General features: G+C 45.7%; 1 protein-coding gene across 11 annotated transcripts in view; it reads right to left on the reverse strand.

Annotated features, from left to right (window-relative positions):
* The window catches only part of NCOR2 (nuclear receptor corepressor 2), a 1084598-nt gene that overhangs the window by 143829 nt on the left and 918270 nt on the right, over window positions 1-22499 (reverse strand). For all 11 annotated transcript variants that reach the window (XM_069215021.1, XM_069215023.1, XM_069215022.1 and 8 more), the window contains 5 exons: window positions 20059-20209; window positions 15935-16087; window positions 14665-14754; window positions 12140-12423; window positions 9027-9393 (listed from right to left, as the gene is read on the reverse strand). In XM_069215021.1, coding sequence (XP_069071122.1) covers window positions 9027-9393; window positions 12140-12423; window positions 14665-14754; window positions 15935-16087; window positions 20059-20209 — 1045 coding nt within the window. The remainder of the gene's footprint in view (window positions 1-9026; window positions 9394-12139; window positions 12424-14664; window positions 14755-15934; window positions 16088-20058; window positions 20210-22499) is intronic.

Genomic DNA, 22499 nt, shown 5'->3' on the forward strand with positions numbered 1-22499 from the left:
TGTGCTGTCCTCAGGTGGTGATGGCCTAGTTGGGTATGTGTCTGGGCTGTTATCAGACACTGGTGCATCGTACAAGTCCCACGCGTCTTGATCTTGGTCATCGTGGCTCATGGCGGTGTGAGCTGGCGAATGTGACGGGGTGTAAGTTGGTGAAGCCGGAGTTACAGGTGGAGGCGAGGGAGGAGGTGTTACCGTCTTTGCTGTTTGTTGCTGAGGAGCCTCTCGTGCTACAAACTGAAGTGTTCTCTTTCTTTTGACAGGTGGAAGGGTACTGATCTTCCCTGTCCCCTGCTGAATAAAGATACGCTTCTGCGTGTGATCCACTTCAGTGGATTGCAGTTCCTGTTCGAATCTGTGTCTTTTCATTTGTGAAGACATAGAAAGTTCTTCAGTATAGGAGCCTGAAACTGGGTCTGTTGGTGCTTTTTTCGGCTCCGAAAACCCTGTTGTTTGTTTTTTCGGCTCCGAGGTAACCTTCCTCTTCTTATGTGCCGAAAAATCTTCGGCGCCACTGTCTCGGCGTCGATCCGTGTCGACACCGAACTCTCGGTGTCGATGCTTCTCTTTAGCACTCTCTCGGTCCCGAGGATGCTGCGTGCCGGTGTCTCGACCGGAGTCGGACGATCTCGACACTGAATGGGCCTTTTTCGGTGCCGATTGTTGGTCACCGTGAATTTGGGTTGAGCCATGGCCGGTTGGCAGTGGCGTCCCCTGGGCCTTTTTGCCTTTTTTAATTTCTGATCTCGACGTCTTACTCACTGTTTTTGGATGGTCGAGTTCGTCGGAGTCTGAATCCTGGATAGAAAAGGATTCCTCCTGTTCCTCTTCTGTCTCGAACTGTCGATGCTCTTTTGGCGTGAACGCCATCTGCAGTCTTCTCGCTCGACGGTCGCGCAGAGTTTTTCGGGACCGGAACGCCCGACAGGCCTCACAGGATTCTTCGCTGTGCTCGGGTGACAGGCACAGGTTACAGACCGAGTGTTGGTCCGTATAAGGATATTTGTTGTGGCATTCAGGGCAGAATCGAAACGGGGTCCGTTCCAACGGCGTTGTTCTCCACGCGGTCGGGCCGACTAGGCCCCGACGGTGTGCCGAAATCTACCCCGAAGGGCACCGAAGCGCTTCGATGTTCAATGCGTTGTCGTATGTGTTTATCTCGAACCGGATCGCAACGATACCGTCGAAAATCTTCCGTTTTCAGCTATCTTTCCGTTCCGAAACTCGGAGCGACAGGAACACGTCCGAACCCGATGGCGGAAAGAAAACAATCGAAGATGGAGTCGACGCCCATGCGCAATGAGCACAGAAGGAGGAGCCACTCGGTCCAGTGACTCGAAAACACTTCTTCGAAGAAAAACAACTTGTAACACTCCGACCCAACACCAGATGGCGAGCTAATGCATACCATGTGTATCTACAGCGACAGATGCCATCGAACACTTTAATATATCACAAGCCTTGCTCTGGTTGCAAACATTTGGAACAATGAGAAAACTGGTCATTGGATGCACCGTCTTCCAGCGGTGCACATCTCCTAAAGGCCGGGCTAAAGCTTTGTCCTCAAGGGCAAGAAGAATTAGGCAAGTCTTCTGGATGGCAGGTCAGGCCAAGTCAATGTGCCTGAGACTTGAGTGAGAACACCTGAAGGCAGGATGCAAATATTCACCTGGTCCAGCTTCATGAATGATCATCTCATGTCTGCCTTAGCAAAATATTCAATGGATTTATTCTAACCCGGTGTATACCTTGAACACGTACAGTGGTTTAATTAAGAGAAAAGGAAGGCTCTTAGACACAGAACGCGCCAAAACAAGGAATAAGTGGAGATAGGCATTTACCTCGAATAAGTTTGAGGTAAACGTAATCATGAACATCGTAACTAAACAGCTGTAGGTGGGGCAGTCGGTCTCGAAAACTTAGATGAAAGCCTTCTGATCACCTTCTAATATTAAGACCATCGAAAAGGACAATTTGTTTAAAAAGAGGGCTTGCTTTCACCTCGCATTTTAAATGAATCGATGGTGATGGTTTTGGGCAGAACTTTAGGTATCAAAAACAAGGATTTGAAGTGCTCGTCATCACAAAACAAGAGTCAAACCTGGAGTTAGTTTTAGGTTTTCCTTATTCCATAATCCCTTGATTCACACAAAAACAATTAGCAGCAATATTTGAATTGTTTTCATATCTTGAGTTCTCTTAAAATTCATGTGTGTTCCACAGTTAGAGTCCCTGGGATTCCCGGATCATCTCTTGGTGAATAAAAGTGACCAAAATGAAAATGTCACTTACCCAGTGTACATCTGTTCGTGGCATCAGTCGCTGAAGATTCACATGTTGTGCATAGCCCGCCATCTGGTGTTGGGTCGGAGTGTTACAAGTTGTTTTTCTTCGAAGAAGTCTTTCGAGTCACGGGACCGAGTGACTCCTCCTTTTGTCTCCATTGCGCATGGGCGTCGACTCCATCTTCGATTGTTTTCCCCGCAGAGGGTGAGGTAGGAGTTGTGTTGTAGTAATAGTGCCCATGCAATGGAGTGACTAAGTATGTACCTATTTAAGGTTTAAATAATATATTTACAAATGTACAAAGCTTAAGCTAACTTCCGAACTGCTACAGGCTCCCGGGGAGGCGGGTGGGCACATGTGAATCTTCAGCGACTGATGCCACGAACAGATGTACACTGGGTAAGTGACATTTTCAGTTTGATGGCATCTGTCGCTGTAGATACATACACATGTTGTGCATAGACTAGTAAGCAGTTATCTCCCCAAAAGCGGTGGCTCAGCCTGTAGGAGTGGAAGTAGTTTGAAATAAGGTTCTTAACACGGCTTGACCTACTGTGGCTTGTTGTGCGGATAGCACGTCTACACAGTAGTGCTTGGTGAACGTGTGAGGCGTAGACCATGTGGCTGCCTTACATATTTTGTGCATTGGAATATTTCCTAGAAAGGCCATGGTGGCACCTTTCTTTCTGGTTGAGTGTGCCCTTGGTGTAATGGGCAGCTGTTGTTTTGCTTTAAGGTAGCAGATTTGGATGCACTTAACTATCCATCTGGCTATACCTTGTTTTGATATTGGGTTTCCTGCATGAGGTTTTTGGAATGCAATAAATAGCTGTTTAGTCTTTCTGATGTTCTTTGTTCTGTCAATGTAGTACATTAATGCTCTTTTGACATCTAATGTATGTAGTGCCCTCTCAGCTACGGAATCTGGCTGTGGGAAGAATACTGGTAGTTCTACCGTTTGATTTAGGTGGAATGGTGAAATAACCTTCGGTAAAAATTTAGGATTAGTCCTTAGGACTACCTTATTTTTGTGTAGTTGGATAAAAAGTTCTTGTATTGTAAACACTTGAATTTCGCTTACTCTTCGTAGAGATGTGATGGCGATGAGAAATGCAACTTTCCAGGTTAGGAACTGTATTTCGCAAGAGTGCATGGCTTCAAAAGGTGGATCCATGAGTCTTGTTAAGACAACATTAAGGTTCCATGAAGGAACGGGTGGTGTTCTTGGTGGGATCATTCTTTTAAGGCCTTCCATAAATGCTTTAATGACTGGTATCCTATATAGTGAAGTTGAATAGGTAATCTGCAGGTATGCAGATATTGCCGCAAGGTGTATTTTAATGGAAGAGAAAGCTAGGTTAGATTTTTGTAAGTGTAGCAAGTAACCCACTACATCCTTTGGAGATGCGTGTAATGGTTGGATTTGATTATGATGGCAGTAGCAAACAAACCTCTTCCATTTGCTTGCATAGCAGTGCCTAGTGGATGGCCTTCTGGCTTGCTTTATGACTTCCATACATTCTTGGGTAAGTTCTAAGTGTCCGAATTCTAGGATTTCAGGAGCCAGATTGCTAGATTCAGCGATGCTGGATCTGGATGCCTGATCTGTTGGTTGTGTTGTGTTAACAGATCTGGCCTGTTGGGCAATTTGATGTGGGGTACTACTGATAGGTCTAGCAGTGTTGTGTACCAGGGTTGCCTTGCCCAAGTTGGTGCTATCAATATGAGTTTGAGTTTGTTTTGACTCAATTTGTTTACTAGATAAGGAAGGAGAGGGAGAGGGGGAAAAGCGTATGCAAATATCCCTGACCAGTTCATCCATAGGGCATTGCCTTGGGACTGCCTGTGTGGGTATCTGGATGCGAAGTTTTGGCATTTTGCGTTCTCTCTTGTTGCAAACAAGTCTATTTGAGGTGTTCCCCAGAGTCTGAAGTAAGTGTTTAGAATTTGGGGGTGAATTTCCCATTCGTGGACCTGTTGGTGATCTCGAGAGAGATTGTCTGCAAGTTGATTCTGGATCCCTGGAATAAACTGTGCTATTAGGCGAATGTGGTTGTGAATTGCCCATCGCCATATCTTTTGTGCTACAAGGCTCAACTGCGTTGAGTGTGTCCCCCCCTGTTTGTTTAGATAATACATTGTTGTCATGTCTGTTTTGACAAGAATGTCTTTGTGAGTTATGATTGGTTGGAAAACCTTTAGTGCTTGAAAAACTGCTAGCAGTTCTAGGTGATTTATATGCAGTTTTGTTTGATGAACGTTCCATTGTCCTTGTATGCTGTGTTGATCGAGGTGTGCTCCCCACCCCGTCATGGAAGCATCTGTTGTTATTACGTATTGTGGCAATGGGTCTTGGAAAGGCCGCCCTTTGTTTAAATTTATACTGTTCCACCATAGAAGCGAGAGATATGTTTGGCGGTCTATCAACACCAGATCTAGAAGGTGACCCTGTGCCTGTGACCATTGTGATGCTAGGCACTGTTGTAAGGGCCTCATGTGCAGTCTTGCGTTTGGGACAATGGCTATGCATGAGGACATCATGCCTAGGAGTTGTAATATCATTTTTGCTTGTATTCTCTGTGTTGGATACATGCGTTGTATGATCTTGTTGAAATTTTGAATTCTCTGTGGACTTGGAGTGGCTAATCCTTTTGTTGTGTCTATTATGGCTCCTAGGTATTGTTGTACTTTGCACGGCAGAATGTGTGATTTTGCATAGTTGATGGTGAAACCAAGTTTGTAGAGGTTTTGTATGACCTGATTTGTGTGGTGTGAGCACCTTGTCAGTGAGTTGGTCTTGATTAGCCAGTCGTCTAGATACGGGAATACGTGTATTTGCTGCCTTCTGATGTGTGCAGCCACCACTGCTAGACATTTTGTAAAGACTCTTGGTGCGGTTGTTAAACCAAACGGCAATACTTTGAATTGGTAATGTATTCCTTTGAATACAAACCTGAGGTATTTCCTGTGCGACTGATGTATTGGTATGTGGAAATACGCGTCTTTGAGATCTAAGGTTGTCATGTAGTCCTGTTGCTTTAGCAATGGTAACACTTCTTGTAGCGTGACCATGTGTAAGTGTTCTGATTTTATGTAGGTGTTTAGTGTTCTGAGGTCTAGGATTGGTCTCAGTGTTTTGTCCTTTTTTGGTATTAGGAAGTACAGTGAATAAACTCCTGTGTTTATTTGTGTTTCTGGTACTAGTTCTATTGCGTTCTTTTGCAATAGTGCTTGAACTTCTGTTTCCAGAAGGTCTGAATGTTGTTTTGATAAATTCTGTGCTTTTGGTGGTATGTTTGAAGGGATTTGCAGGAATTCTATGCAATAACCATGTTGGATAATTGCTAAGACCCAAGTGTCTGTAGTTATTTCCTCCCATGCTTTGTAATAATGACCTATTCTTCCCCCCACTGGTGTTGTGTGGAGGGGGTGAGTGACGTGTGAGTCACTGCTTGGTTGTAGGGGTTTTGGGGCTTTGAAATTTTCCTCTATTCCTAGGGAATTGTCCTCTGTATTGGCCCCGAAAGCCTCCCCTGTACTGTCCCTGGTAGCTGGACGGTGTGGCCTGCGAGGTGCTGGCTTGTGTGGCTTGACCCTGAAACCCCCCTCTAAAGGGTGTCTTGCGGAAGGTGCTGTAAGTTCCTCTGCTCTGCGGGGAGTAGAGTGCGCCCATGGCTTTAGCAGTGTCAGTGTCCTTTTTCAGTTTCTCAATTGCCGTGTCCACCTCTGGTCCGAACAGTTGTTTCTCATTGAATGGCATATTGAGCACTGCCTGCTGTATCTCTGGCTTAAAACCAGACGTTCGTAGCCATGCGTGCCTTCTTATAGTGACAGATGTGTTAATTGTTCTCGCAGCTGTGTCCGCTGCGTCCATAGAGGAGCGTATCTGATTATTAGATATGTTCTGTCCTTCCTCAACCACCTGCTTCGCCCTCTTTTGTAGTTCCTTGGGTAGATGCTCAATGAGATGTTGCATCTCGTCCCAATGGGCTCTGTCATAGCGCGCAAGTAGTGCTTGAGAGTTAGCGATGCGCCACTGGTTTGCAGCCTGTACTGCGACTCTCTTTCCGGCTGCATCGAACTTGCGGCTCTCTTTATCTGGGGGTGGTGCATCCCCAGATGTGTGGGAGTTGGCTCTCTTGCGAGCTGCTCCTACTACGACTGAATCTGGTGGCAGCTGTGTGGTGATGAAAACAGGGTCTGTGGGAGGTGCTTTATATTTCTTTTCCACCCTTGGTGTTATTGCCCTACTCTTGACCGGCTCCTTGAAGATTTCCTTTGCGTGCCGAAGCATTCCTGGGAGCATAGGCAGGCTTTGGTAGGAGCTGTGGGTGGAGGAGAGGGTGTTGAATAAGAAGTCATCCTCGACTGGTTCTGAGTGGAGGTTTACGTTGTGGAACTCTGCCGCTCTAGCCACCACTTGTGAATATGCTGTGCTGTCTTCTGGTGGTGAGGGCTTTGTGGGATACGCCTCTGGACTGTTGTCCGACACTGGGGCGTCGTATAAGTCCCAAGCGTCTTGGTCCTGGTCACCTTGGCTCGCAGTGGTGTGAGCCGGGGAATGTGATGGAGTTTGTGCTGGTGAAACGTTAGTTACAGGTGGAGGAGAGGGTGGCGGAGTTACCTTTTTCACCATTTTTGTTTGTGGTGCTTGGTCTGTTTGAGACTCCAGTCTCCTTTTTCTACTAATAGGGGGAAGGGTGCTTATTTTCCCTGTTCCTTCCTGTATGAAAATACGTTTCTGCGTATGGTCCACTTCGGTGGATTGCAACTCTTCCTCAAATCTATGCTTTCGCATCTGAGAGGACAGTGATTGCTCCTCTGAGTAGGAACCGGTAACTGGGTCGGTTCGGCACCGAAACCCTGTCCGTATTCTTTTTCGGCTCCGAGGTGACTTTTTTCTTTTTTGGAGTCGAAACCTCTCGGCGTCGATCTTCCTCGGTGCCACTGTCTCGGCGTCGAGCCGTTTCGGCACTGCTATCTCGGCGTCGATCTTTTTCAGCAGCACTTTCTCGGTCCCGAGAAGGCTGCGTGCCGGTGTCTCGACTGGAGTCGGACAATCTCGGCACTGTTTCGGCCTTTTTCGGTGCCGATGGTCGGTCACCAAATTTATGGGTAGAGCCATGGCCTGGTGGCAGTGGCGTCCCCTGGGCCTTGTCACTTTTCTTGTGTGTTGTCTTCGACGTCTTACTCACAGTTCTTTGATCGTCGAATTCCTCGGAGTCCGATTCTTGGATCGAGAAGGTTTCTTCTTCCTCTTGTTCCTCGAACTCTCGGTGTGCTGTCGGCGTGGACGCCATCTGAAGTCTTCTGGCTCGACGGTCACGGAGTGTCTTTCGGGACCGGAACGCACGACAGGCCTCGCAAGTCTCTTCACTGTGCTCAGGCGACAGGCACAGGTTACAGACCAAATGTTGGTCTGTATACGGGTATTTGTTGTGGCATTTGGGACAGAAACGGAACGGGGTCCGTTCCATCAGCGTTGGTTTACACGCGGTCGGGCCGACCAGGCCCCGACGGGGGATCGGAAGCTACCCCGAAGGGCACCGGAGCTCTTCAAACTTCGATGCGGTGTCGATTCTATCTAAGCCGATCCCGAACGCAACAATACCGACGTAATCTTCCGATAGTTAGCTAACTTTCCGTTCCGAAACTCGGAGCGACAGGAACACGTCCGAACCCGATGGCGGAAAGAAAACAATCGAAGATGGAGTCGACGCCCATGCGCAATGGAGACAAAAGGAGGAGTCACTCGGTCCCGTGACTCGAAAGACTTCTTCGAAGAAAAACAACTTGTAACACTCCGACCCAACACCAGATGGCGGGCTATGCACAACATGTGTATCTACAGCGACAGATGCCATCGAACTATATATTTCTAAATTGCCTATTCATAATTGTCAAAATCATAAGGCAAAAAGGGGGTCTTTTTGAGACGAGGTTGCGGTTTTAGATTTTACAAAACGTTTGTTTTGTCCACAAGAAAAATGCAATGCAATGCTGCATACAATTATGTGTTTTGCAGTGAGGGAGGTGATCCTGGCATCAACAGAACACTCCAATTGGATATAAAGCTCCTTATTATAAAGAAAGACTAAGGCTAAGAGCGAAAGTGGGTTGCAGAAGAGAATAGTTAAGATTTAAACGAGAGGACAGACACAAAGAAATGCAAAACGAAGAAAGACAGAAAAAATAGGTAGATTTCTCTTTACCAATTTACAACTCACCCTGACATTTTGACCTCTAGTATTTGACTTTTGAGCAGCACCTTAACCACTGAATCCACACCGTTTCTCAACATGCACGACTGTAAATATTTAAGAGCTGCAATTTGTCAGGACAATCATCGTGTTACACAGGCCACCTGAGGTCATTTGAAAACTACCCTCCGCTCCCAGCTATAATCCAAATTTATCACAAATTTAGAAAGGTAGAAACACCCAGCTATTTGTGCACACTTAGTTTACCACCCACAAAATATTCATATTCCTTCCTAGCATTAATTCTTAGAAATGGCAGACTGGTGAAATTCTGGGACATTCATGATGCATCCACATAAAACCTATAGATCGAAAAATAAGATGAAGGTTTAATTGCGAACAATTTGATCTAACATTCGAGTAGCTCTCTAAGGAGTGTTCTTGGAACAATTCAAGCCTCCCACATTGAGTCAACTCTGTACAGTGAAAAGCAGCCACACACTATTCCAAACACACAAACAAAGTATCCAGATTGCACGGTACCTTCGTGCTGCCTCTGTGGCGGCTCCCTCTGCGGCACTGGAGAGCCCCTTGGCATGTGACTGCTGTAGACGGCCCCATGAGCTGCCGGGTGGTCTTCGTAAGACAGCGGACTGTGGCGGGGTTTGCCGGGCTCCGGCACGATGACAGGTGCTCCTCTGGTGATGGACCCTCCAGAGTTAGTGACAGGACAGGTCCTACCTTTCATGCTCTCCTCATAGCACGCTCTTTCAAGAGTCCTGGGGTCCTGCATGACCTCCATTGGGTGAACAGAATGAAACGCCCGTCCCGGGCTCCCAATGATTGACCGGACATCATGCTTTTTGGCACTTACCGACAATGAACTACTGTCGTACTTGAGAGGTGTACCCTAAAGGAAGGGGAACAATGGATTAATTACGCTCCTGAAAGAGGCAAACTGCGTGCTTCATATTCCATACTGATGAAGACAAAGTCTCTGAATTAATATTTTGCAGTTAATTTGCAAAGGCATTGGATCCTAAGATGTCAAATTAAGGGCAGTTCTCCAATTCAAAATCAAAAATTAATGGCTACAAAGCAAAGGCTTAGATAATCAAATATGATTGCCCACTATGTGTTTGTGGCACATCTGGCTCCTAACAGCAGCCCCACTGTGCTTAACCAGAACACAAACCACTCCAGACCCAGTAAACCCCTAAGTAGGATGCAAAAAGCAACTGGCTGGCTAAAGATATGTAAACTGGTCCATGGAATTGCATACTGTGACTGGGGTTAAACATATTATATGTTGGGAAGGAGGACACATTACAGAAAGTGTCTCCAGCCACTGACAATGGCTCTGAAGACCCTGCTTAAGTCTGCAAAGCCTGAGTTGTGATACACTGAAGTAGTGTTTCTTTTCCACTGCTCTGGCATTTCTGTTGTATAACACTGAAGATGATGTCAACCTCCCCTCTGCTGGTTGCAAGCATGAGCGAAAGGATGATGAAGTCTCATTTGGTATACAAGCAGACCATGCTTAACGGTATGGACTTTGTCCACACGCACAGTGTTAAAAAGGCCCAATTTCCAAAAGAGAGGAGCATACTAACACAGAGTCTTATAGCAGGAAACACTCAGGTGACTGAAGGCGGGTCATTCCAATTATCCAAGAGACACAATAATGGACGTGGAGTACTCAAGGTTAGAAACCTTGGCTCTGACACATATTCAAACATTGCAAATCTATCTCTTTCTGCAGAGAGCAGCTCAGGTTGGCCAACATAACAATTAGCAAATATTGCACAGGACAAATGTTAGTACAAACGAGTAACATCTCAGAAAAGGACAACTATACACAATTTGAAAATAAAATCGAATAGAAACCTCAATGTGCATATATTCTAGGCACACAGACTGACTGAAAGACCTTTTAACAGATAAATCAACACATTCGGTTTGTGAATGCACACACAAAACCACTCCACCATAATGAATTTGCAGAAACAGAACAGCAGGATCAAAAAGGCTCTGTAGCCCCAAGGGTTTGGAAAGAGGAATGGGCGATGCCTTGTTCTGGGGACCTTAGGCAGTCAGTGGTTATGGGTTAGTACTTCATTTGGGTACTGCCATTGTCACCGGTGTTCCAAGGTAACCAAGACCAAAGCCGTCCAATTGCACAACCAGGTAACTCACTTTGGCCACTTAGCTCTCCCGGGGTAGCAGAGCTGAGCAGTAAAGGCTTCCTCTAGGAGGTGATAAGGGTGGTGGGGCCAGGAAGTGACCTGATTCTCAAAGAAAAAGGTACATCTAAAACCAGAAGTGAACAACACAGCGTGGAAATGGATTTACCCATTTTGGGGATTCCCATATATTCCCAAGGTTACACCAAGAAAAATGCAACTGTAAAACTTTATGGAGTTAGCAAATGCCACAATGCATAGGCAGTTCTGCATGCATAGTGCTACACAGTGCATGACTGGACATTAGGAAATTCCATGGTATCTACGCAACGGCATTTGTTTCTTTCTTCTCCACAGGGAAAACCCCTGTGAAGAAACATCTTCCCATAGGCACTCACTAATTTTTCTGATCTTGAACGAGATTTACTCCAGACTTTTCGGAAGTACATTTCCTAACTTTTTAACTACGGGAAGGGATCAAAGAGAAGTTTGTGAATACCCACAATCTTGAATGTTTGAGGGTGTTAAGAAACTCTCAAGGCCATTCTACCTTATAGCGTCTACCTCGCATCTCGGCTCATGAGTCAATTCAAGAGTGTAAAACCATATTTTCTAAATTAGAAAAGGGGTACTACATTTGTAAAAGAGGCTATTTATGTGTAACTTACATCTACAAATAGTTCTGAGACTGTGATAAAAGAAATGTAAAATGAAATGTGCCCTATACATTCCCCACTCCACAACTCCAAATTTTAAACACTGGACAAATTAAACAATTTGCGTATACAGCGCATTAGCCCATTCACAAATATGATTTGCGCATGCATGTGTTTGATAAACTGTCAATCAGAATCTTAACAAGAACATGGTTCTTTGGCTCTAAGGTTTGGGTGCAAATGACCATCAAATTGCTTTGTGAAAGCTAGATTAGCCAACACAACAAATTCCAAGTTATTTCCTGGAAGGCCCAATGGCCCCCACATTTCATAGCAAACTATTTGAATATTTCTACATACGTTCTTGGAACAGACTAGCCAGTGCCCGCTCCGCGAATCATCTAACCAAGCAATGGCAAACCCAATAGGTCTGGCTTGCAAATTGAGTCGTGACCAAAAAATTACAAAGCCTGCTGCAGTGAAAAAAATAGAACAAAAATACAATTACATCCTGTAACCAAAGCATCCATAAGAAGATGAAGAATTCAATGTGTGATGATTAAGTGTAAAAGTAAAACAGCCTCTCATGCACCGCAATGCAAGTACTCCATATGCGGCGAAGTAATAAACCAAACAGCGAACAGCATGTGGTGAAACAAGAAACACTCCTCTGGGCACAGGCAGGGTGCACTCTATGTATATTTTAAAGAATTGGTAGCAACAGGTCGTGGAGATGTCAAACCCGGCCTAAAAAGGGTGCATTTCACAATATCGGTCTATGAGAACATGGTTTAAAAAAAGTGACACCTGAACATACCTGCGTAATTGACCCTTCTTTCAGCGGCCTTGTGGGAATAGGCATCTCTGGCGTGCGTCTCAGCTCCTCCCTGGGGATTTCGTGGATTGATCTTCCTGGTTCTTTCACCGTAGCCACCAAAGCCTCGTGAGAGGGTTTCATTTTCAGCGGGGTCCCCAGGTTCTCGTGGGGCCTCCCCTTATAGCCTTCTGGCACGCCTCTTTGAGGTGGGTTCTCCCTCTTCATCTGCTTGGCTTCCCGCCGGAGGTAGTCCTCGTGCGCCTCCACGTAGGATCTGGGAATTCCTACAATATATCCCCAGAAAGGAAAAGTTGCTTATTCCCAAAAGAAAGTGAACCAAGCGCTGCGATACATACTAGAAAAGTACAGGAGGTGTCAAACAAGCCGCAGCAAGGGCTGCAGTGAAGATATGAGGCAACACTGTGAAAAATAGGGTTTGAAGCTTCAATAACTGGCCTACAATGTACATGACAATCCCTGAATTCAGCACCTTTTAACTGAATGTACTTCCATATTTATGGAATGGCCAAAAACCTAGACCTGTTTTACATTGTCAAAGGTTTGAGTGCACTGGACGGTTGTGATGTTAGGGCCCGAGCAGGTTCCATTGTGTTGTGAAGTGTAGATCTGACAACATCCCATCCAATTTCCCCATACCATGTCCAGCCACATCACCTTCAGTAATTAAGTAAAAATGGTTATTAGCATCCACGGCCTCTTGCTGCTAGTCAGGTGGCTATGGCGGATAGCACGTACCGGGTACCGTATGGCGGTTAGGTCCAACTTGGTGCAGAATTGGACTGTGAAGCCACTGGACAAAGTTAAGAAATATACTAAATCAATACTGTGACGAGCGTCTTCAAATCTTGCTGGCCAACAATCTAGCTCACTCACAATAAAACATTTTTTTCAATTTCACAAGTTTCTAGTATTATCATGTGATAACAAATGCAATAGATAGTACAGTTACAGGTCTGAAGGAGTCGCTCCACAAAATACATACTATACACCCGTACACAGTCTGGTGTGGAAGCAAATCTGCAACAGACCATACTATCACGAGAACTGCAGATGTATGTTGAACAAATACCGACACATTTCAAACGAAACAAGATGCCTTATTGTAAATTTCAAAGCTCTCTATTCCTACAAAGCTTGCACCCGAGTGGGCAATGAACATTCTATTAAGGTGAACGTCACAGAAGAGAGAATACTTGCTTTCTGATAGCAAACACCTGCTTTTTAAAAGCGCAATAGAAGATTGACTGCAGAACTTAGAAAATACACGGCCCTCAGTGTTCTGGGTAGCTTAATGAAACAGAAGAGGACATTTAAATTCTGCAAATCTCATTTAAGTAAGACAGACCAAAGCCTAACTAACCAAACTGAGCTTGGTGGGGTCTGTTAAAATCCAGGTAAATTAAAAAGAGACTGGCTTGCTCAGGAATGTGTCCAGGTGCTCCTCCGCCGGGAGAGATAAGTGTGAGTCCTTCACTAGCTACACACCTTAATACATAATTCATGTGCAGCAGCGAAGAGAGCGCAATGACCTCAAGATACTCCTCAGAGTTATAGAAAAGGAAAAATGGCCGATAAATAATTCACAGGATTTGTCTTTTCGTTCTCGCGAAGGCACTCTGTGAACACGCCGCCGACCACTTTTTACAAGGACAGTGCATTCACCGTGCTTCCTTGTCGAGCAACCTAACACAATATATTGGGAGCTTTAGCTGGAAAGCTGCATTTCTATTTTTAATGCAGTTTTTACTGGCAGCCTCCTGTACATTTTAAGGAGTGTGAATGGTACACAGATATGGAATGCGAATTAATCATCACCTAAAAGGAGGAGCATGGGGCATTTGGGAATCATACATGACCAAAGGCCCCTGTGGAGCCAAATGCCTACATTAGGTACCACCAGATGACCGTGCCAATGGGTCAAAATGAATAATGTAGTCTTACCTGCAACAATGCTTCTGGAGCACGGCAGAGAAACAGATTCACATGTTGTGAATATCACCAGCCATCTAGTGCTTGCAGACAAAAGGAAAGTGCTAATTTTTCAATTAAGACCTACCTTTTATGCCTTAGAATTTTGTGTATTTGAAGCTATACCAATCAAAAGTGGGAGGAAAATAAACCCTATTGAAAGGCAGGTCTATTTTTTTCCAGGCCATGGCGTTCAGGCTCTCACACAGAAGAAAGAAACGCGCAACAAATGACCATAAAGAAGAGAGCAGACCACCAAGACAAAACAACTACAAAAAAAGTTGTATTAGGGCCAAAAGCACAAGCACACATACCAACTAGCCCGCTGTCATGAGTCACTTTTAGGCCCTGGTAGCTTTTTAAACGTAACTTTGAATTACGCCACTTGTAGTTTTTGATTCCCATTATAAGGGACCTACAAGTCCAAACACACTAGGACAGGCTGAAGATAATCTGTGTGACAAGGGGCCAGTCGGCAGCAATCAAGTCACACAACCATGAATCAAAGAGAAGATGAAAACTGTGGAAGAAATTACCTTGTGTGATAGAGCCACGCGAGTGAGGATGTTGTTCCTTTAAGGAGTGCGGACTGTGCCTCTCTTGTGGGACAGCGCGGCCCATTAGCCCTAAAATGAGTAAAACACAAGAACAATAAAATTATTCATGAAGGCAAGACTGTGGGATCATTAGGGTATTTTCGTATCTCCCTATGTTTTAGTCTTGTCAGATGGAGGGTTAAAGGATATTTTGCACCATCACTGGATAAAGGCAAAAAAACACCACTTAAATTTAGAAAGGCATTTGTGGCTTTTAGGTTATATGGCATGTTTAGGCTTCCATAATAAGGCTCTCCAACAACAAGCTAGAAATAGCTCTAACAGCTTGCAGCACAAACCATAGACTCCGTAGACCTTAGAAAGCAAAATACACTCAAAAAAACTTCAGAAATAAGGACCTCGCTAACAATGTAATCTTCTCAGGATACGCTTCACGAATGCAGAATTCTATACACAACCCCCAATCACGTTGTTCCAAAAATTACCAATGTCAATGTCCCCCCCCCCCATTTTTCTCACCTTCTTGAGACAAGCCTCTAAGTTCTCTTCCAACTAACCTCTAACCCACTTTCTCCTAGAGACCAAACTCTGCTTTGCTATTCTCCTTCTCAGCACCTTTCCCACATCCTGATCCGTTGTGGCCAACTGTACCCCGCCATCCTTACCACACCCGAAACTGTTGTACTGTAAAATACCGTTCAACCTTACGGGGTTCGGAGCCCACAATTCACCTTCTGGTTTGATTTACAGGGTTCTGGTGCCCACAGGGATATTTTTTATTTTTACATCGAGGCAGTTCAGTAGGTGAGGCAGAAGTCTGCGCTGCGTTACCAGCTACATGGATGGGTCACTCTGTGCAAACTGCCTGTAATGCAGGATTGCACAAGCCTGCATCCGGGATGAAGGACAAAAAAACAGGCACTCATTCATTCAGCACCTTCACTGCCTGCAGACACATGAGAGCCAGAGATTGTGCATCAGAAAGGAGCTTTCTGCATTGCTTTGAAGTTATTATTTCACTTACAGTCAACAAACCTCGGCTGTTTAGCTCTTTTAGCCAATAGGATGTACAAAAAGGTTCACCTACCCGATGCAACCTCAACCAATATGTACCTTTCCTGATAAGAGGGATGTGCAGACCACACGTGGTCAATCAAATACAAACCAAATCAACAAATCCCACAGCATTGGCATGCCCCATCATGTGCGCGCTTCTCAAGCCCACAACAGCAAATGTGAGTAGCATTACCTTCAATATTCGATGCAGAGAGATCCCGGACTTGTAGAACGCGGGGCATCCTTCCTTCCATCATATCGTAGGTCCTTTTTGACCCAGCTGTCTCGTGTGAGGCACCAGAACCTCGACTGTCCTCCTTGGCGTTCTGGGCAGCAGGCACCCCACCTGGGGAGAGAACAGGCGCAGGTGAGAACAAAGAAACCACAAACACTAAATTCATCTTAGAGGGAAGCACCGAGCAAAGACAACCTCAACACTCATCAAACTCCCCAACAGCCACATGTGGGTCACGTGATGACAAACCTCATCAGTTCCAAAATAAAGTTCTGCTGGTGGCAGTCTTTCATGTTTCCGAGGTGGATAAATGAGTGATATTGAGTTTGGCAGCAATAAGCATTTGCCATGTTTCAGTCCTGCCAAGAGACCTCCTTGGGCAGAACGTGTCTTGAGCAATATGCACTGCTTATTTATGTTGCTGTGCCATGGTTCATAACGTTTTTTCACATATCTGTGCGTTTTGTAGTGTTCTGATTGTTGCACTTTAGTAATTCAAGGAATAAGACAAAGTGGAGTGGCAGAGGTGGGAGTAGACAGATGTAAAACAAAGAGATAAGATAATGGTCAGGATTTCTTTCCCGAATGCCATGAGAGAAGAAGTCCCCTCTTCTTGTTTACTACTTGTTGAGTGGTGTGAGGGAGACCCAGGAAGCAGTAAAGGATATGTCACCGATGCATAGAGCCTTGACTCTGGTGTATCTTGGAAGTGGGAGACTGTAGAGTTCCAGGAGTGTGAAGGTTGCAATATTGGGGCCAGTGAGAAGAGAAAGGGTGGGTGGGTGGGTGGTATGGAGTACCACTGAAGGTAGATTTCAGTGAGACGAGTGTGTCATTTTACAGGCCGCTGAGAAGAGCCATCGCCTCTGTCAAAGCGCTGGAGGAGAAGCCTTACACTACAGCGCTGGCTGTGCGGAAGTTTGGTTTTGCACAGCAGGCTCGTCTGATAGCATTTAGTCTGGCATCTCTTCTGAAGTTGCTCTTTAAAAAAGTAGCTTGGTGGATTCTGGAACCCAGGGACCGAGCAGATGAGGTAAGGAAGGTGGTTTCAGCATGTGTGACTGATCTTACATCAGAGGGCCATGGCAGCCTCGCTACTCCACCCACTGGCCAATTTCAGATGGCTGGGTGACCCTTAGCTCTGACTGGAGAACAAAGCCAACTCTGATAGGGTTCAAGGTGCCCTTCAGCAAGGATTGGAAAAGAATACAACATGAAGGATTTCACACATGTAAACCGTGCAAATTCACATTCCACTAACTACATGCGAGGCTGCTCACGCTACAGGCAATGAAAAAGTCTCCTTCCACAGGTAGGAAAGAAACTGAGCTGAAATCTGTCCAATGGAACTGGGTAAGAGCCGAATGTATTACTTAATGAGTAGGGCAGTTGTGGTACTCTCTTGAGTGCGCCTAGAAGCTTTCAGAATGTGGATTAATGAGTAAATCCGAAGCTACTTAAACGGTCTCTAACAGAGTATCTGCCTATGTAACAGGCCATGCCTTCGGCACTCCAGGGATGCTCTTGGTTTGAACTCTGCAAGTGTCTAAAGGAAGACTAACCTACAAGTACATTTCCACAAATACAGAGCCCTAAAAAGACCAGGTTGGGCTTGGTCTGGGTCACCTACATGTTATGGTGCGTCAGATAGGCTTGGGAGCTAACAAATTAGAGAGAAATTCTTCAGCATCAAGTTAATCATTGGAGTAGCGAGGCTGCCACGCACACAAATACAAGCAAAGAAACTCCGTCCTAACCATGGTTGGACAGAAAACACAGACACAAATAGGCAAGTCCAACTCTCTGCAGCGCAGTAAGCAGGGTTTCACCACAAAAATTCTTTGTTGTTTAAATACTGCCAAAGGACTATTTTGTACATTCAGAACTCATGTTATCAGCCAAGGGTTTGACAAAGTTCTGAAGGGAAAAAAAATAAAAATAGTCGAACATTTCAGGATTGGGAACAGTAACCAGGAACATTATTTCTCCACAGCAGCAAATCGTGTACATCCCCATCAGAAAACGGTGTACTATTGCCCAGGGCTACTTTGCAGGTTTGGGCGGGCTGATGACTTGAGTCCATCCAGCCCTCAAAGTATGTCCCCTCACCTCTCCCTGGCGACCAGGGGGGATCTCCCAGGGACAGGACAGCGACCTTCAACCATGGAGCCAGCCTGTAGTTTAGAAACTGGCATATGAAGTAGCTGAATGCCGGCGTTTCTTTCAGTAACTCCAACCAGACAGTTGGGTCTGTCTCGACAACATGTTGCCCACATCTTGGTACAGTGCGGTGCGCCATGCCAGGGACTGGCGGGCTCCAGACTGTCCTCTCTGGCACACACTCCAGAGAACAGAGGCAGACACTGAACAACATTTTTTCCAGGTTTTATAATGAAACAGTCTCTGTAACCTCCTGGTTAAAGAAAATATAAGGCACTCTGAGACAACCCTTCCCTGTCTCTTCAGTCATTGCTTCTACTCCGACCGGGTAATTCATGTATTTTTAGAGCCAGGCAGGCAAAGCGAGCCCTTTAAAATCCAGAAGGAGGACTATTTATGTACAAGAGATGGTCCCAGGATACTGGTGCGCACTGGATATCACAAACCAGAGCCCCTGAATTTTATTCAGAAGTATGAATTGGATTTACGAATTGTCATTAGTTTTTTTTTTTTTTTAACAATGAGAGGCGATGATCAGATTCGAACCTGTGACTGAGGTTTCTAAAGAGGGCTTGCTGTGTAGTGCTGTCAAAACCAAACCTGAGCTCCATGGCTCTGAAGACCGAGAGCTCTAACACGAGCCAATGCTTACAGATACAAAGAAAGTTATAAAAAAAAAAAAAAAAAAAAAAGCCTATCAAAACTAAGAAACAGTATCTAACATAGAAGGTGAAAATAAGTTAACACAAAACATTGGGAATGGTTTGCCTTATTCCCCTCTTCGCATCAGAATGATTCATAAGCTTGTTTTAACACACCCGGTTGGATTTACAAAGGCTTTGTTGACCCATACTCTTGGCTACTACTGGCTTACTCCTGAATTCCTGAACAAAGCGGGAGTACTGCAAGAGATGTACTTGTATGGTGCTCCTGGCTAACTTTAGAAATCCTGGAGAAAGCCAGGAATACAGATGTGTGAATTACTCCTGGAATTCAGCAGTAGTACAGGGTAAATCACACCGACTCATTGCAAAATCTGTGTCAATCACCTTCCCCTTCCCAATGCTCGGTCGGTTGACACGCCTTGGCCACAGCCACTATACCACCATTCTTAGATGGAGGACTATCTCCATTGTCGAGCAGACCTGAAAGATCTGCTGTTAGTAATGTGACGGACAGCATACACACGCCTGCCTTGTTTGTCCCACCCTGCAGGCAAACTGATGAAAATTAGTTATTAAACCTGTGAATGCTAGTATGCTGTATGGAGCAGGAAAACGGGAAAGCTCTGTTGTGGACGGCTAACACAATGGTTTTAAGAGTGCCAGAAGATTTTAGAAGCATTTAAAAAATAAAAAAAATAAACATTTTGCTGAAATAAGAGATAAACTTTGACCAACAAAATACTAATGCCTAGTCAGAATAATCGAGTTTACAAACATGACCTTTGAACAGTAATACAGCAGATTTGCAGATTAGTATGCTACAAAATAAATGTTATGCATTGCCAATCCCGGATTCATAAGGGTCGGACAGTGCATATCTCTGACCGCATCTGCACACAATGACGATAATTGCTTGGATGTGGAAGGGGAAAAAAGCAGCCAGGTGGAGTTTTGTTACTTTTTTGTGGATTTAGTTAAATAATGTTACCCCATTTGGGAAGTTTTGTTTGGGCACTTATCTGAGAACCACGTTGTTTTACCCTTTACTAGTGATCAAATTAGGTGTTTCGACGAGTGTGCAAAATGGTGCTTTGTGCAATCCACTGCACAGCAGCCAGTCCAGGTGTAAAAAGGATGCACTGGAAGATGCCACACGAGCAGTTCTCCTTTAAAGATCTCTCGGCTCGAGCGACATTCAGTAAAGGAGGCCAGCACGGAGCCCTCTGGGTACCAGACCTGCCACAGAGTCAGAATTACCATCATAGGACAGGACGTGGCCCTTTTTCCCTTCGTAAACGACTTGTCCCTTGGGTAAGGCTTCGTCTCTCGCTCGCTCCGCGCGTCCAGGGCTGTCTTCTCCGATTATCCTCGTAATGGTTCCTTTGTACACCACTTCGGCGGGGGTGCCCTTGGAAAAAAAAAAAAAACACAGATCCATATTTAACAGTGTCACAAGCGATTAGCAGGGAATAATCACAAACAAGAACACGGTGTTCCCAAAACAAGGGCTGAGCTGGGAGTGCAGAGACGAGCCGTGGGGGCCAATGGCTGGAAATCGGCAGGTTATTTATTCATGCGTGCGGTTAGCAGCGCAGAGAAGTGCACAGGTCTCATGGAAGCTTGCAAAAGGCGCTGGGTACCAAAAGATGCAGGGGAAGGAGATGTGCTCTCCTCTTACTACTAAAATTCCATTTTTTACGGGTAGTGAACCCCAAAATATAAATATTATAGAAGTACCTGTGTAGTGGAGGGACTGCGCCATCCATGGATAGGCACCCACGTTTTGGGGTCTTTGCAACAGAGTGATCTTGCAAGAAGGGAGCATCTTTAGAGGAAAGATACAGGTGATGCACATCCAACATGCCAGAGTGGCCAGTTGGTATGGTGCAGATGTTGCCACACACGTAGGTACTGGAAATCTATATCAAAAGCAGGGTTACATATCAGGTTTTAAATGTCTCTGCCATAAATGGAGTTCCTTTCTGCACATCAGGGATATTCCTACGTGCAAAGGCCACCACTGTTTCTATGGTGGTCTTACACAGATGTTACTCCATGGGCCGGTGTAGGAAGTTGGCTCTGTATGTGCTATTTCAAAGTAAGGAATAGCATGCACAGAGTCCAAGGGTTCCCCTTAGAGGTAAAATAGTGGTAAAAATAGATAATACTAATGCTCTATTTTGTGGTAGTGTGGTCGAGCAGTAGGCTTATCCAAGGAGTAGTGTTAAGCATTTGTTGTACATACACATAGACAATAAATGAGGTACACACACTCAGAGACAAATCCAGCCAATAGGTTTTTATATAGAAAAATATCTTTTCTTAGTTTATTTTAGGAACCACAGGTTCAAATTCTACATGTAATATCTCATTCGAAAGGTATTGCAGGTAAGTACTTTAGGAACTTCAAATCATCAAAATTGCATGTATACTTTTCAAGTTATTCGCAAATAGCTGTTTTAAAAGTGGATACTTAGTGCAATTTTCACAGTTCCTAGGGGAGGTAAGTATTTGTTAGGTTAACCAGGTAAGTAAGACACTTACAGGGCTTAGTTCTTGGTCCAAGGTAGCCCACCGTTGGGGGTTCAGAGCAACCCCAAAGTCACCACACCAGCAGCTCAGGGCCGGTCAGGTGCAGAGTTCAAAGTGGTGCCCAAAACACATAGGCTAGAATGGAGAGAAGGGGGTGCCCCGGTTCCGGTCTGCTTGCAGGTAAGTACCCGCGTCTTCGGAGGGCAGACCAGGGGGGTTTTGTAGGGCACCGGGGGGGACACAAGCCCACACAGAAATTTCACCCTCAGCAGCGCGGGGGCGGCCGGGTGCAGTGTAGAAACAAGCGTCGGGTTTGCAATGTTAGTCTATGAGAGATCTCGGGATCTCTTCAGCGCTGCAGGCAGGCAAGGGGGGGATTCCTCGGGGAAACCTCCACTTGGGTAAGGGAGAGGGACTCCTGGGGGTCACTTCTCCAGTGAAAGTCCGGTCCTTCGGGTCCTGGGGGCTGCGGGTGCAGGGTCTCTCCCAGGCGTCGGGACTTTAGGTTCAAGGAGTCGCGGTCAGGGGAAGCCTCGGGATTCCCTCTGCAGGCGGCGCTGTGGGGGCTCAGGGGGGACAGGTTTTGGTACTCACAGTATCAGAGTAGTCCTGGGGTCCCTCCTGAGGCGTCGGATCTCCACCAGCCGAGTCGGGGTCGCCGGGTGCAGTGTTGCAAGTCTCACGCTTCTTGCGGGGAGCTTGCAGGGTTCTTTAAAGCTGCTGGAAACAAAGTTGCAGCTTTTCTTGGAGCAGGTCCGCTGTCCTCGGGAGTTTCTTGTCTTTTCGAAGCAGGGGCAGTCCTCAGAGGATGTCGAGGTCGCTGGTCCCTTTGGAAGGCGTCGCTGGAGCAGGATCTTTGGAAGGCAGGAGACAGGCCGGTGAGTTTCTGGAGCCAAGGCAGTTGTCGTCTTCTGGTCTTCCGCTGCAGGGATTTTCAGCTAGGCAGTCCTTCTTCTTGTAGTTGCAGGAATCTAATCTTCTAGGGTTCAGGGTAGCCCTTAAATACTAAATTTAAGGGCGTGTTTAGGTCTGGGGGGTTAGTAGCCAATGGCTACTAGCCCTGAGGGTGGGTACACCCTCCTTGTGCCTCCTCCCAAGGGGAGGGGGTCACAATCCTAACCCTATTGGGGGAATCCTCCATCTGCAAGATGGAGGATTTCTAAAAG

Source organism: Pleurodeles waltl, chromosome 11 (assembly GCF_031143425.1).
Source record: "Pleurodeles waltl isolate 20211129_DDA chromosome 11, aPleWal1.hap1.20221129, whole genome shotgun sequence".
Lineage (NCBI taxonomy): Eukaryota > Metazoa > Chordata > Amphibia > Caudata > Salamandridae > Pleurodeles > Pleurodeles waltl.